Here is a 13,410-nt window from a genome sequence, read left to right on the forward strand (position 1 = left end):
TTCAAAACTTCAAAAATGAAGCTCCCAAATCATCTCTTTTCTACTTTCTCAGGCTCTCGCTCAATAATTGATGAAACCATCTATATGCTGATGTCAAATCTTAGAAAAACGGGGATGGTGGTGGTGGGGAGAGAGATGTCTCCTGCTGCTCTTTTAGTTATATACTTGCTTTAAAAAAATATCATATTAGATATGGCTCCTTCAAAAACGTCTGATGTTCAGGAGCAGCTGCATAGGCATCATTCTCCCCAATGACCCTTATTATCAATGTTAGAATTAACAAGCTTGAATTCTGATGTGCAATCTGGCATGAATGAGGACAGATTTCTGTCTTCTGGCTAACGGATGGGTGAAAATGCTGCTTCAGTGCTGTTCAGTCAGGATGGAAGGGAGTTAAGCTGATAACAATGCAACAGCTTAAGCCGGAAAACGAAAATGTATGCCATATTAATTGCCTGAAATTGCACACAAGCTGGCAGTCAAACAATGAAAGGTATGTCTTGCTGTCTGATTTCTCTCATTATCATCTCCCTGATGAATACACCTGCCCAAATGCTTTAGTTATTTCCTCTAGTTTGACACAGCACTGGAAAATATTTAAGAACAACAACAAGAAGAAATCCTGGGGGGGGGGGGGAAGAAAAGAGGGGAGAAGAGATTAAAGTTTCTGTGAAGGGTATGCCTAATTTTTTTAAAAAAATTATTGTTGCAAAAACTGGACACAGGTACCAGTAATAAATCCCACTGAACTCAATGGGACTTGCTTTTGGGTAAGACATGCATGCGCTTCGGGGGTCAAAACAGACATGACATTAATTGCATGATTGCAAGTAACGTGTCTAGTTTTAAAAGTTTAAATAGTTGGCACTCAGCATCAGCACTGTGTGCAAGGGAAAGTTTTATGTTTAACCCTTTCCCCTATGTATGGTCCTGATGAAATCCAGTCCTCCCACAGTGGAAGTTATTTAAGAAACCCACAAATGGGGCATTTTGGGGAGCAGAACTGGATCAGCACCCTTTGCTGCTGTTGCATGATGTCTATGAAGTCTGTTCAACTTCAAGTGTATTTGTCCCTGCCCCCACTTTCTGCACTGGCTGTGAAAATGGTGATGTCTCTCAAGCCCTGTTGTTGCTGGAAAAGGTTTGGGTTAACCCCTAAATAAATATAATAATTATTTCACCCTATCATTTTATAGCACTTCTTGTCCATGGATCATAATTATTCTTGCCTACTTATGCTGGCAGCTTTTCTTTATTTCCCAAACTCCTGCACTACCTTCGTTACTCTGTTTTAAAATTAGATAATTGCAACCCCCCCCCCAATCCTACATGACTTGTGTGCATTGATCTAATCTGAAACACAGCCTTAGATATATTGGTTGCAGTGCTGGAAAGGCTGTTAAGAGAAACAAGTTGGGGAAATTATCTTTAGCTTGCAGCTTGTTTTATGCAGGTTTAAAATACTCCTTTGCCCCTGTAGTTCAGTCTATTAAATGTCTGACCCAGTCCTTTTCATGTATACTTACCCAGAGAATAACAATAAAAAATGCTTGATATGATCAATGAGGCTAATGCCATGCACTTCAGAATTCTAATGGCAGATTGGTATTAATGAGTACGTATGTTAGAGGGGAAAAGGTGTTGTTAATATGCTCAGAGAAGAACAAATGCTTTTAGAAAAATGCCTAAGTGAACTAGGCTTTTCTATGAAGACAGGTCAGATTTGCCTCAAAAGAAGTATCTGAAGTACCCAATGCAATCTACAGTCATGCACTCATTAAGTTATATGCAGCCTTCAAATAATATCACAGCATAGTCTAATTCACTAAACTCCCCCAACACAGGCCTTTGCAATAGCAAAAAGATCTGTTTAAAATATCGCCTTGTATCCACAGCACTGTGTGAATAGTTCTGTCTGCCTAAGAAAACTTTGGACTCGTGTTTCTTCGACACTTCTCTTTTGCAATGGTAAGATAGTCCAAAAACAGTTGGGTTTTGGCATGGTAAAAAGATAAAGGGACCATTAGGTCCAGTCACAGACAACTCTGGGGTTGCAGCGCCCATCTCGCTTTACTGGCTGAGGGAGCCAGTGTACAGCTTCCGGTCATGTGGCCAGCATGACTAAGTAGCTTCTGGTGAACCAGAGCAGCGCACGGTAACGCCGTTTACCTTCCCACCAGAGTGGTACCTATTTATCTACTTGCACTTTGATGTGCTTTTGAACTGCTAGGTTGGCAGGAGCAGGGACTGAGCAACGGGAGCGCACCCCGTCATGGGGATTCGAACTGCTGACCTTCTGATCAGCAAGCCCTAGGCTCTGTGGCTCAGCCTCTAAATGGAGTAAGACAAAAAGTCCCACTAGGCCCATGTCTATTGTCCAAGCCCTTTGGTGCACCCCAAGGAGTTATTTGGATCTTGGCTTAGATGTTTTCCTGCTCACTAAAAGTATAATGTTTCTAAGAAAGCAGTAAAGCTGTGGCATATTTGTGTGTGCTTTACTTGAGAGCTGAAGTCCAGAAAAGATTGCTTTGAAAGGCTATGAAATTGTTGCCATCTACCCGAAACAAAACAAAACAAAAAAATTCCTTCCAGTAGCACCTTAGTTTGTTCTGGGCATAAGCTTTCGTGTGCATGCACACTTCTTCAGATACACTGAAACAGAAGTCACCAGACCCTTATATATAGTGAGAGAAGAAGAAGAAGAAGAGTTTGGATTTGATATCCTGCCTTTCACTCCCTTTTAAGGAGTCTCAAAGCAGCTAACATCCTCCTTTCCCTTCTTCCCCCACAACAAACACTCTGTGAGGTGAGTGGAGCTGAGAGACTCCAAAGAAGTGTGACTAGCCCAAGGTCACCCAGCAGCTGTATGTGGAGGAGCGGCGACACAAGAGTCTACCGCTCTTAACCACTACACAACACTGGTTGGGGAGGGGTATTACTCAGAAGGGAGGTGGGAACAGGTGATTGGCTGATAGGTGTGGTAAAGCTGTTGACGACTGTTTAATGACTGCAATTGGTCTTACAGGAAAAAGCAAGGGGTGAGATGGCTAAAATAGCTTTATCATGTACAATGAGCTAAGAATCCAATGTCTCTATTCAGACCAGGTCTCTCCATGGTTTTAAGTTTGGTAATAAGTTGCAATTCAGCAACTTCTCTTTCCAGTCTATCTACCCATTAGTGCTTGAAAGCCACAATCATGTACAGCTTCATTCTGGCGGTTTCAGTTATTCTTCTAATTCTTGCTCCATAAAACAACACAGTGCCCTATTTCTGAAAACCTCTGCCATCTTGTTCAAAATAGCTTCTTCACTCCATCCAGGGCAAAAATAAAAATGGAATGCAACTTACTGAAACAGAACACTGCAAATATTTATGTTAACAAAATTTGTAATGTTGCCATACGGAATCTAGAAGCAGGGGTTACCCATAACTCAATGCCTCTCAATGAACGGCAGCTGCCATTATATTTTGGATTGCATTTCACTTCTTCAACCTGAAATTCTTGTTTGCAATTGGGTACTAAGCCATATTTACTTGTGAATATTTCAAGATGTTTTGATTGTCAGGTTAACATCATTGCTGATGAGTTCAGGAATGTGTGAATGAACTCCAGGCATCTGGGCATGTGTGGGGCAGTACTTATGGGTCCCTGGATCAGGAAAAATCAAATTATTCTTTGGCTATAATCTGAAAGAGCTTGTATGTAGGTTGGTCCCAATGGTGTTCAGCACATTGGTTCACCAAAGCTTCTCTTAGTGGAAGAAGGATTTGATTCTTCTTTCCTAATGAAGACACCACCACAATCCACTCTGAAAGGTTGAAGTAACACAGAGTAGCTGAAGTATGGAGAGGAAATCAGTAAGAAAAACCCTTCTCTTTCCACTAATGGAAGCCTTTGTCAGATCAAAGACAGCCTTCTGTCTGTGTAAGGGATGCCATTGGATACAAGGGATGGGTGTGTGTGTTATTTTGCTTGCCTTTTCATGAGAAACTACTTAATTCACACTTCTTGAACCAATACACAAACTGAAACACATATATCTTTCAAAATTCACACTTTTCTAAACAGTGCAGTTATCCAACCATATGTACAAAAATGAATTTACTGGGAAAAATATGTGCTTCAACATGCATATCTTTGTGAAAATGACAGATTATATTATATGCATTATATTAGGGGGAATTTCTTGGGGAAATGTCAGTGATAGTAAAAAACTACACAACATTGTGTTTTTTAGGAGAAATTCACACTGAATTGTTGATGGATTTTTAATGGGCTTTTTTTATTTTAAAAGTGCAAATTGTGGGTAAATGCAATCATTATGATTATTTATTAGTTGCTTTCCTCACAAAAGTGGCTCAAAGCATCTTACGAAAACAATATTACAGTAAAAAGCAAGTAACGAACCATTAAAACCTCACACTCCAACTATACCAATAAAAGACAGGTCTTACATACCCCACCCCACTACAGCTGGCTACAAATACCTGAAATTCTTCAAATTAAGGCCCAAAAACCAATGTTAAAAGGAGAAGTTTTTAAAATTGGAAAAATGAGAAAGTGAGAGAAACTGAAACTGGCAGATCCCTATTAGAAACAGCCCTCTATCTATCTATCTATCTATCATCTATCTATCTATCTATCTATCTATCTATCTATCTATCTATCTATCTATCTATCTATCTATCTATCTCTCTATCTATCTATCTATCTATCTATCTATCTATCTATCATCTATCTATCTATCATCTATCTATCTATCTATCTATCTATCTATCTATCTATCTATCTATCTCTATCTATCTATCCGTCTGTCTGTCTGTCTGTCTGTCTGTCTATTTATCATCTATCTAATCTATCAAACTGCTTTATAACAAATAAATAAGGACCAGAAGCTACAGCTTAATTGCCTACTCACAGCATCTGCTCTATCGCTTTGCCTTCTAACATTTCTTACTTGATCTCAATCCATTTTTACATGTGTAACTTAGCGGCACTTTGAAAATATCTTCATGCACTCAAGCGTGTTGTTGTGGTTGTTTTAGAAAAACACACCATATTTTTGCTGCTGTTGTTTATAATGGGACACCAAAAGTTTCAGAAAGATCAAACCTGAAAACATTTCCAGTAGGAATTAAAAAGGCTCCTTTTCCCCAGAAGAAATAGAGGCTATCAATTCTTGACTTGCCTGCCCATGTGAAATAGTGGGTTTTTGTCTCTGATGTCGCAATTTTGTTTAAAATAGCCTTGATGATGGCAGGGTACACGCGAATGATAAAATCATAAAGATGACAGCCTAATCTTCAAAGATGACCGATCACAGATAAAAGATTAAGTAACTCAGCATTTGAAATACCAGATTATCTGTCTCCTGGCATCATGTCTGTGTATCCCTCCTGCTGAGTTCTGCAGAGATATCACTGACATGTAAAGATGCTACATCTTACATACCAGAATTGCTACAGAGAATGCCGTTCCCTCAGGCCGTCAGGTTGAAAGAAACAGGCCCTCAAATGAAATATTAGTTAATCAAACATATGTCTGTGAGACAGGCAAAGTACTTGGGCGCGTAATAGATAAGCATATTTTAGCGTGGCTATTTAAAAACAGCTAAAATAGTTCATTTTACCATATAATTAGCACTCACAGGTGGGACAGCGATCGGTTAGTGATTATTATGCACCTTTTATTATCAATTTTATGTACCCCAATAATAAAAAAGCCATACTTACAAGAATGATTAGACATGCTGGTCCTATAAAACTCCATATAAAGTTGTTCTTTGTGCTGAGCCAACATCTGAAAAGTAAACAGTGCATAATGTTTGCAAATTTGCTTACAGATGAATCACTCCTATCTTTGGAATCAGGTGTTTCTGAAGACTGGAAATGACTGCTAGGTGTGATGACTATATATTACCTCCAGTACCAGAATCAGTATGCTTCTGGGTACCAGTTGCTGGAGCACATGAATGGAAGAGTGTCATTGAGTTCATAGCCTGCTTGTGGGCAGGGCTGGATTTAGGTTTGATGAGGCCCTAAGCTACTGAAGGTAATGGGGCCCTTTATATGTCCGGCTGTCCTTTGTCAACAACAAAGTGGGGCCCTAAGCTATAACTTGTTTAGCTTATATGTAAATCCGGCACTGCTTGTGGGCTTCCCATAAGTATCGGGTTGCCCTCTGAGGGAACTAAATGCTGGCTTAGATAGGCTTTGAGTCTACCAGGCTCATTTTGTGTTCTTACATTATGGCCACTAGATATGTGGTATTCCTCATTGTGGGAAGCCTATTGCCGAGGGGAGCCACAAGCCTGATTGTCTGAATTACCAGACTAGTGACCCTGCATGATATTTTTTTTCACCCAACATATCATGTTAAACCCAAAATAGCAATCATCATAAAAGAATGTTGTATACCACCCCAACCTCTGAGTGTTGTGAGATTCTTTTATCAATGCTGGGAAACCATTTTGCTGTGGTTTCAACAGAAGGAAAAGAGGACCATTCATTTCACGGAAGGGGGCAGTTCTGTACAGACATGATGTGCCCACCTCCTTACAGATATGGCAGCTTGGGTTGCACATCTGAGCTACCACAAGCATAAAAACCCATCTGGATCAGGGCATATGCCTTTGCGTCTAGAACTTAACAGTGAAAATTTCCATAAGTATCACAGTATGTATTCCCTGCAACCCAAGAAGCAGATGCATGCAATCAAGTGTCTATGCATTCATACCCTGGTGGGTGTGGCTTTCATGCACAAACATGCATCTGTCTGGGGCTAGATTCCTTCATCTAGTACTCAGAACTGCCTCAGAATATCCAGAGACTGGATTGATAGCAGTGTGCACAGCACTGACAAAATGGTAGGGGTGGTGAGCATTAGCTTCAATAATCTGTTTGAGGGAAGAGGAGATTGCATACACCTTTCATAGTTGCAGAGAGGCCACACATCTCTTTTTGAAAAATAACCACCATAGTCGTCAAAGCTGGCTGGGCCAACCATTTCTTCGATGGGTAGTCGCAGTCCAATATAATGTACACAGGAGTGTGCAGGCAACTCACTGTTATGTGAACATAGTTTCCTATCAGAAACATGCTTAGGCGATCACATCTCAGTGGGCTGATGCAGGAAGAAGTCATGTCAGAACTATCTATAACTAAAGTCAATATGTAAACAATGAATTACACATCAGTTCTTTCGTAGTATTTGGATCCCAGTGCGGCAGAAATGCCAACCACCACTGCTGGGCTCACGTAGCCAAAGATATAGAAATTCTTGTGTAAGAATCCTTTATTGTAGATTACTCCAACAACTATAAGGTACAGGTGAATGCCTTCGATACACATCCACGCAAACGCAGCTAAGAGGAAGTAATGGAGTAATCCAGCAGTGATTGAACAGAATAGCTAGAAGGGAAAACAGAAAAAAGCGTAAGTGAATAACATAAAAGACTCCATATCTTGCAATGCAGGTTAAAAATGTTGTCGTATTACAGTACCAGCAAAACCTCTTCCACTGGAAATTTGTCTCGATAGGAAAATGGCCCAGGCCCTGTCATTACTTTTCTGTAAGTACACAGGAAACCACCAAACCCATTTCATTTTAAAACTCAGACCTCATGCTCATTTCTTTTTGCCTGTGTGCCTATAATCACATGAAATACACAAACTGATGAAGCAGATGATATATGTTTTCCACAGAATGTGTTCAACCTTATATATACCCCCTGCTCCACATGGGTGTGTATACAAGCAATCACTTTTTACACTGAAACAAAACCAAGACAACCCCTGCCGAAGTAACACCTTCTGATATTATTGGAACATGGTCAATTTAAACTCAGTTAAAAATCTGCTTCCATTTTGTCTTAGTTAAGGCTTGCATTCTCAGAGTGGACCTCTGGCAGAAGACCCTTCCTTCTCTTCAATGAGGCTTACACTTTCTGAATGGGATTTCCTGGAATCCTTAAATGAGTGTTTTATCCACAGCTACTTGTGGGTAAAACATTCACGGGGAAACTGGGAAATGCTACTTGCACCTCTGAAAAAGGCACTTTAGAGCACACATTTGCTTTCCTACCCAACATGAAATGGCATAAGGAAAGGCCACGTACCTTATTATTGTTCATGTTAATTCCAACAAGAAAAATTAGCTCAGCCAGAAAAAGGCTGCAACAGAGATTTTTGTGAATGGTTGTCCTTGTACTTTGAATTTCGCTGAAGAACCAGAAAGTGAAAATGCACATGGAGAGGCAGATCAAGGAGATAATTATTCCAAGCTGAGTAATTCTTGTGAGAATATAATAATTTTTGTCATCCTGGGAGGGGGAAATAATAATATAACATATTGGAGAGAATGGCTAAAGAATAGCTTCTTTAAAACCTCATTTGATAATGGAGTTCTGGTTCTATTTCATTTCCCCCCTCCATACTCCTTGTTAAAATACCCAGCCAAGTTATTGGTTGAAATGCTTTACACATTTTTTAATTGATTTTATTAAGGTACTAGTTGGCACAAGCAAGTGTGCAGGGAAAAATCATAGAACTTGGACGATAGGACTTATCTCCCCCTCTGCCTGTGCCTTCTAAATTTGCTCTGGAGGATTGGGGGAAACCCCAGAACAGGTTTTGGGGAGTGCAGTGGAGGTGCAGGCTATCTGTTATTTGGTTTTGCATTGGTATGCCTGGATAAATATAGATATCGATTTCTTCAGGGACTGTAGAGATCGTCAGATTGAACTGGCAATTATCTGTCACCAATAGCCATAGAGCCCAGCATATTTCTTTTCCAAGTAGCTGTCATTAATTTAACTGCCCATTAATACCTTATGACAGAATAATGTAATGGATATCATTTGAAGTGCTTTGAAAATTATCCCACTCAAAGAGATGGAGCATAAACCTGGATTTTTTTTAATTTTATTTTTAGAAAACGAAAACAATTCACTCTTGACTTGTCTTGTAGCTTGCGCCTCACTTGCTTTCAGATTAATATTTTAAACTCAAATTAAGTAAACACCCCGCAGATGCAAAACACACTCTTGTATTTGAGGACTCCTCATGAGCTGCAAAGGAGTCTAAGTATAACTCAAGGGAAGGAGCTTTTTATTTTTGGACAGAGGATTTAGCCGACTTGAGAGTATTAGCACAAACACATTGCATTGACACATGCTGGGCTCTTCATGCTGACAGATTCTGCTTCTTAGTTGCTAAAAGCAACTTACAATTTCAGTTCAAATGTGAGGGGTTTTTTGAGGAAGCGTTTTGACTCTCTCTCTCTCTCTCTCTCTCTCTCTCTCTCTCTCTCTCTCTCTCTCTCTCTCTCTCTCATCACTTGGCCTGTATTTAGAATCCATGTCCATTTTATGGCGATCTTCCTTTAATCTGATACTCAGCTATGTACTTCTTTTTTAATTTATTACTGAGAATATTTCAACTGAACAAAATAAAATAGAAATAAAAAATTGAATAAAAAATCTGAAAAGGAGGGGAGAAGGTATGTTATATCACTATGTATGCAAATGACTAGAATTCCATATATGCTTGTCTAATATTAATGTTATTATACACAGCAATTGTTTTTGTTGAATGCTAAGTGCTGCATATTGGAAATGGGTACACACAGTGGCGTAGCGTGGGGGGTGCAGGGGGGCCAGCCGCACCGGGCGCAACATCTGGGGCTTAGGGGGTGCAAATCCACGGGTTAGGGGGCGCAAATCCACGGGTTAGGGGGCGCAAATTACTTGCCTTGCCCCGGGTGCTGACAACCCACGCTACGCCACTGGGTACACAACCACACAATAAATAAAATGCACTATGGTTTTCAAAAGTCTGAAGTTCTGTCTGTTCATACATTTCTTTTTAGTCAGGTTTACTTCTGGGAAAAATTGGCCTATTGCATATTCTGTGGTCATATCCACATCTTACATAGTTTATGCCACTTTAACCAACCTAGCTTCCTCGAAACAACCCTTGGAACTGGAGATTGTTAAAGGTGCTGAGAATTATTAGGAGGCCCCTATTCCCCTCACAATTCCCAGGGTTTCCTGGGAAGATTGATTGTTAAAGCATTATGGGAATGGTACCTCTATGAGGGGAATAGGGGTCGCCTAAAAACTCTCAGCACCTTTAACAAGCGACAGTGCCTGGGAATCATGGGGGAAACTGTGACTGTTAGTGGCATAAATAGTACTTTTACAGCTGCTCAGTGACCGTGAATGGTCTCTCTGCCCCATTTTCTGTTTGTAAAATGAAGATAGTAGTGACTTAAGTCTCAGGGTTATTGATAAGCATGAATAATATACAGATAATAAATATTATGGGCGTTGAAAAATGCTCAATGGCAGTTAAAAACAAATAATAAATGGGGGGAGAGTAGAGTACTTAGCACCCATTTAAGAGATAGCATGTGCATTACATTATCATAGGGATGTGGGTGGCACTGTGGGTTAAACCACAGAGCCTAGGGCTTGCCAATCAGAAGGTCGGTAGTTTGAATCCCCACAACGGGGTGAGCTCCTGTTGCTCGGTCCCTGCCCCTCCAACCTAGCAGTTCGAAAGCACAAAGTGCAAGTAGATAAATAGGTACCGCTCCGGCAGGAAGGTAAACGGCGTTTCTGTGCGCTGCTCTGGTTCACCAGAAGCAGCTTAGTCATGCTGGCCACATGACCTGGAAGCTGTATGCTGACTCCCTCGGCCAATAAAGCAAGATGAGTGCCGCAACCCCAGAGTCATCCATGACTGGACCTAATGGTCAGGGGTCCCTTTACCTTTACATTGTTATAATGGAATATTCACAGTGTGAAGTTCAGGGACATCCTAACCATGAAAATATCTACTGCTGCTAAAGAATTATCCCATTGTGTATTTGCTCGGTGAGAATAAAGTGATAGACCAAGCGAGGAAGGAAGTAACAATTTAACTGCAGAGACCAATTGGTTCTACACACAAACTATCTAACGAAATTAATAAACACTATATTTAAAAAGTGCACTTACAACTTCAGAGTTGTTTGAGGACATCAAAACAGCAAAGGGGGTAAGATGATTGCATCTGCATGTGGTATGGGTGCTATTGAAATGTGCTCGTTCACATCCTTCTGTAGACCAGTTTCCTTCCATTGTGTCCTCTGAATAATTCCAAAATGCACACTTAACATCTTTTTTGTCTACAGTCTGGAACAGAAGGAAAATGTTTAATGGATGGCAAGAGGCACAAAGCCACTCAATAAGAAGTATCTGCTACATTAGCAGAGGCAATTCATCACAATGCCTTTATTTCACAAAACCCAGAATCTGAACTGTTCATAATTCAGGTTCAGGAGAAACACAGGAATGAAAACAAAGAAAATCAAAACAGAAAGATGAAACAAGATAGGTAAAAGAAGGTAGACTAAAGAGAGGAAGGAAAACTACACCTGCTTTCTCCTTCTTTTCAAACATTGTTCCTGAGTTTTAGAAATCAACAGCCCAAATAATGGATTTTAAAATGTCTGTACAATTAATATGTTTGCTCCTGTCCATTTCTAGTGGCCTTATTTTGACCAGGACTTGCTAATTCTTCTCTTTTTACAGAGAGTGTATTTGACTGTACTACAGGCCTTGGACTTTTTGCACCACCTAACCTTCTAGTCTTTGAAATGGGTTTGTGGGAGGAGAGGTCATTGTTTTGTTGTTTTCGTTTTAACTACTTGTGTGTCAAAGCCCCGAACCCACCCCCAGGAGAATAAAGACACTAGGACACAGAATTTTAAGTTAATGTTAATGGGCAAAATTTAGGCCACAACTTTATTGGTTACAGAATGTGAGCCATATTGGCTTAGGCATTGGCACCAACAGACTATATCTGACTTCCTGTCTGCCTTGCAGGAAGTCTGTAAGGGTAAACCACCAGTGGGGGGGAGCCCGCCAATGTGGATCGACTCGAGCATCCCCTGGGTTCCCAATGGGGTCATGGCGTGGCCATAGCCCCTTTGGATGAGATCCACGCCCCTGGATTCCTTTAACGGAATACCCTTGAGCATGAAGGGGCAGGTGATGGCCACACCTCTCCTCCCCCACACATCACTATTCCAATGCCTAACCGCCACATGAGCCCAAAGCTTGCTGCCAATTCCCTCACACCTGCAACCAAACTCCTATTCCTTTGATAATATCAGCTAACCAGACGTCATTTCCGCCATTGGAAAGATGAACACCATCTGCCCAATAGAGGGCCTCATTACTGTAGGCAATTACTGGGTGGCAAATCACATGGCCACCCAGTGCCAACACCTTCCATGTTACAGCACGATCCAAGAGTCTCCTGGCCTTGTTAGTGGCAGCTGGGCAGCGACTGTCACGCCAAATGTGTCTCTCCATGAGTTGTGACCATAAAATAGCCATTTTGTCGAAAGTTATTGACAAGTCCTCAAAGTCCTTTTTAATGCTTAGTCTCAAGTTGCCCGATTGGCCACTCACTGCCTGGCATAGCCGTGCCCCCTCAGCTTAACATGGGACACAGTCCCGCCCCAACGCTGAGGTGGGGGTGGGCCTGACGGCAAGACCGCAACCCGCCCCCGCTCAGACGTAGAAGCGGTTTACTTGTGTTTTTACCTAATATTTTTATCCTGTGAACTGCCCTGAGATATTGTGATGAAGGGCGGTCTATAACTCTTAATAATGTCCCATCTTTCTTGTTTTAGGCCCCATCTGCACCATACATTCAAATCAGCACCATGCCACTTTAACAATCATGGCTGTAGTTCATTAAGGGAGTGGAGAGTTGGCAGAAGGCTGTTAATTACCTCGCAGAACAACAATTCCCAGAGCTGCTGGGAAGAGGGATTGATTGTTAAACCACTTTGGGAAGTGTACCTCTTTGAGGGGCCTTAGAACTCTCAGCAACTTTAACCAACTATACTAAGGTCAGCCTGGATAGCTCAGTTGGTTAGAGCATGGTGCTGAAAGCAAAAGGTTGCAGGTTTGATTCCCGTATGTGACAGCTGCATATTCCTGAATTCCAGGGAGTTGGACTAAATGATCCTCAGAGTCCCTTTTCCTATTCTACCATTCTATTATTCTATGATTCCTAGGATTCTTCAGGGTAAGTCATGACTGTTTAAAGTGCTATGATACTGCTTGCCTAGTCCGGACTTTCATCGTCCATATTATTGCCCTTATCCTCCTGCAAAACAACATCAAAACCAAAAACCTTTCCTCGGCTTACCTGCTAAAGGTGCATACTGAATCACACCCATTTAATCTTCTACAGTACTTTTTATTTATTTATTATATTTGGATCTTGACTGCCTTCCCCCCCAAAATCATGATGACTTCTTCACAAAAGCCCTGGGAGGTAGTAGACAAGGTCAATACATCATTACTTCGCCAAGAATACTGAGTGGGATTTATGGCTGAGTCAGGATT

At 41.0% G+C, this 13,410-nt stretch overlaps 1 protein-coding gene across 2 annotated transcripts in view; it reads right to left on the reverse strand.

Annotated features, from left to right (window-relative positions):
- The window catches only part of ADGRL4 (adhesion G protein-coupled receptor L4), an 85,745-nt gene that overhangs the window by 16,992 nt on the left and 55,343 nt on the right, over window positions 1–13,410 (reverse strand). For both annotated transcript variants that reach the window (XM_081914176.1, XM_081914175.1), the window contains exons 10-13: window positions 11,002–11,178; window positions 8,119–8,322; window positions 7,191–7,411; window positions 5,735–5,801 (exon numbers count right to left, since the gene is read on the reverse strand). In XM_081914176.1, coding sequence (XP_081770302.1) covers window positions 5,735–5,801; window positions 7,191–7,411; window positions 8,119–8,322; window positions 11,002–11,178 — 669 coding nt within the window. The remainder of the gene's footprint in view (window positions 1–5,734; window positions 5,802–7,190; window positions 7,412–8,118; window positions 8,323–11,001; window positions 11,179–13,410) is intronic.

This window comes from Podarcis melisellensis (assembly GCF_964234715.1).
Source record: "Podarcis melisellensis genome assembly, chromosome: 6".
NCBI classification, from domain to species: Eukaryota; Metazoa; Chordata; class Lepidosauria; order Squamata; family Lacertidae; genus Podarcis; species Podarcis melisellensis.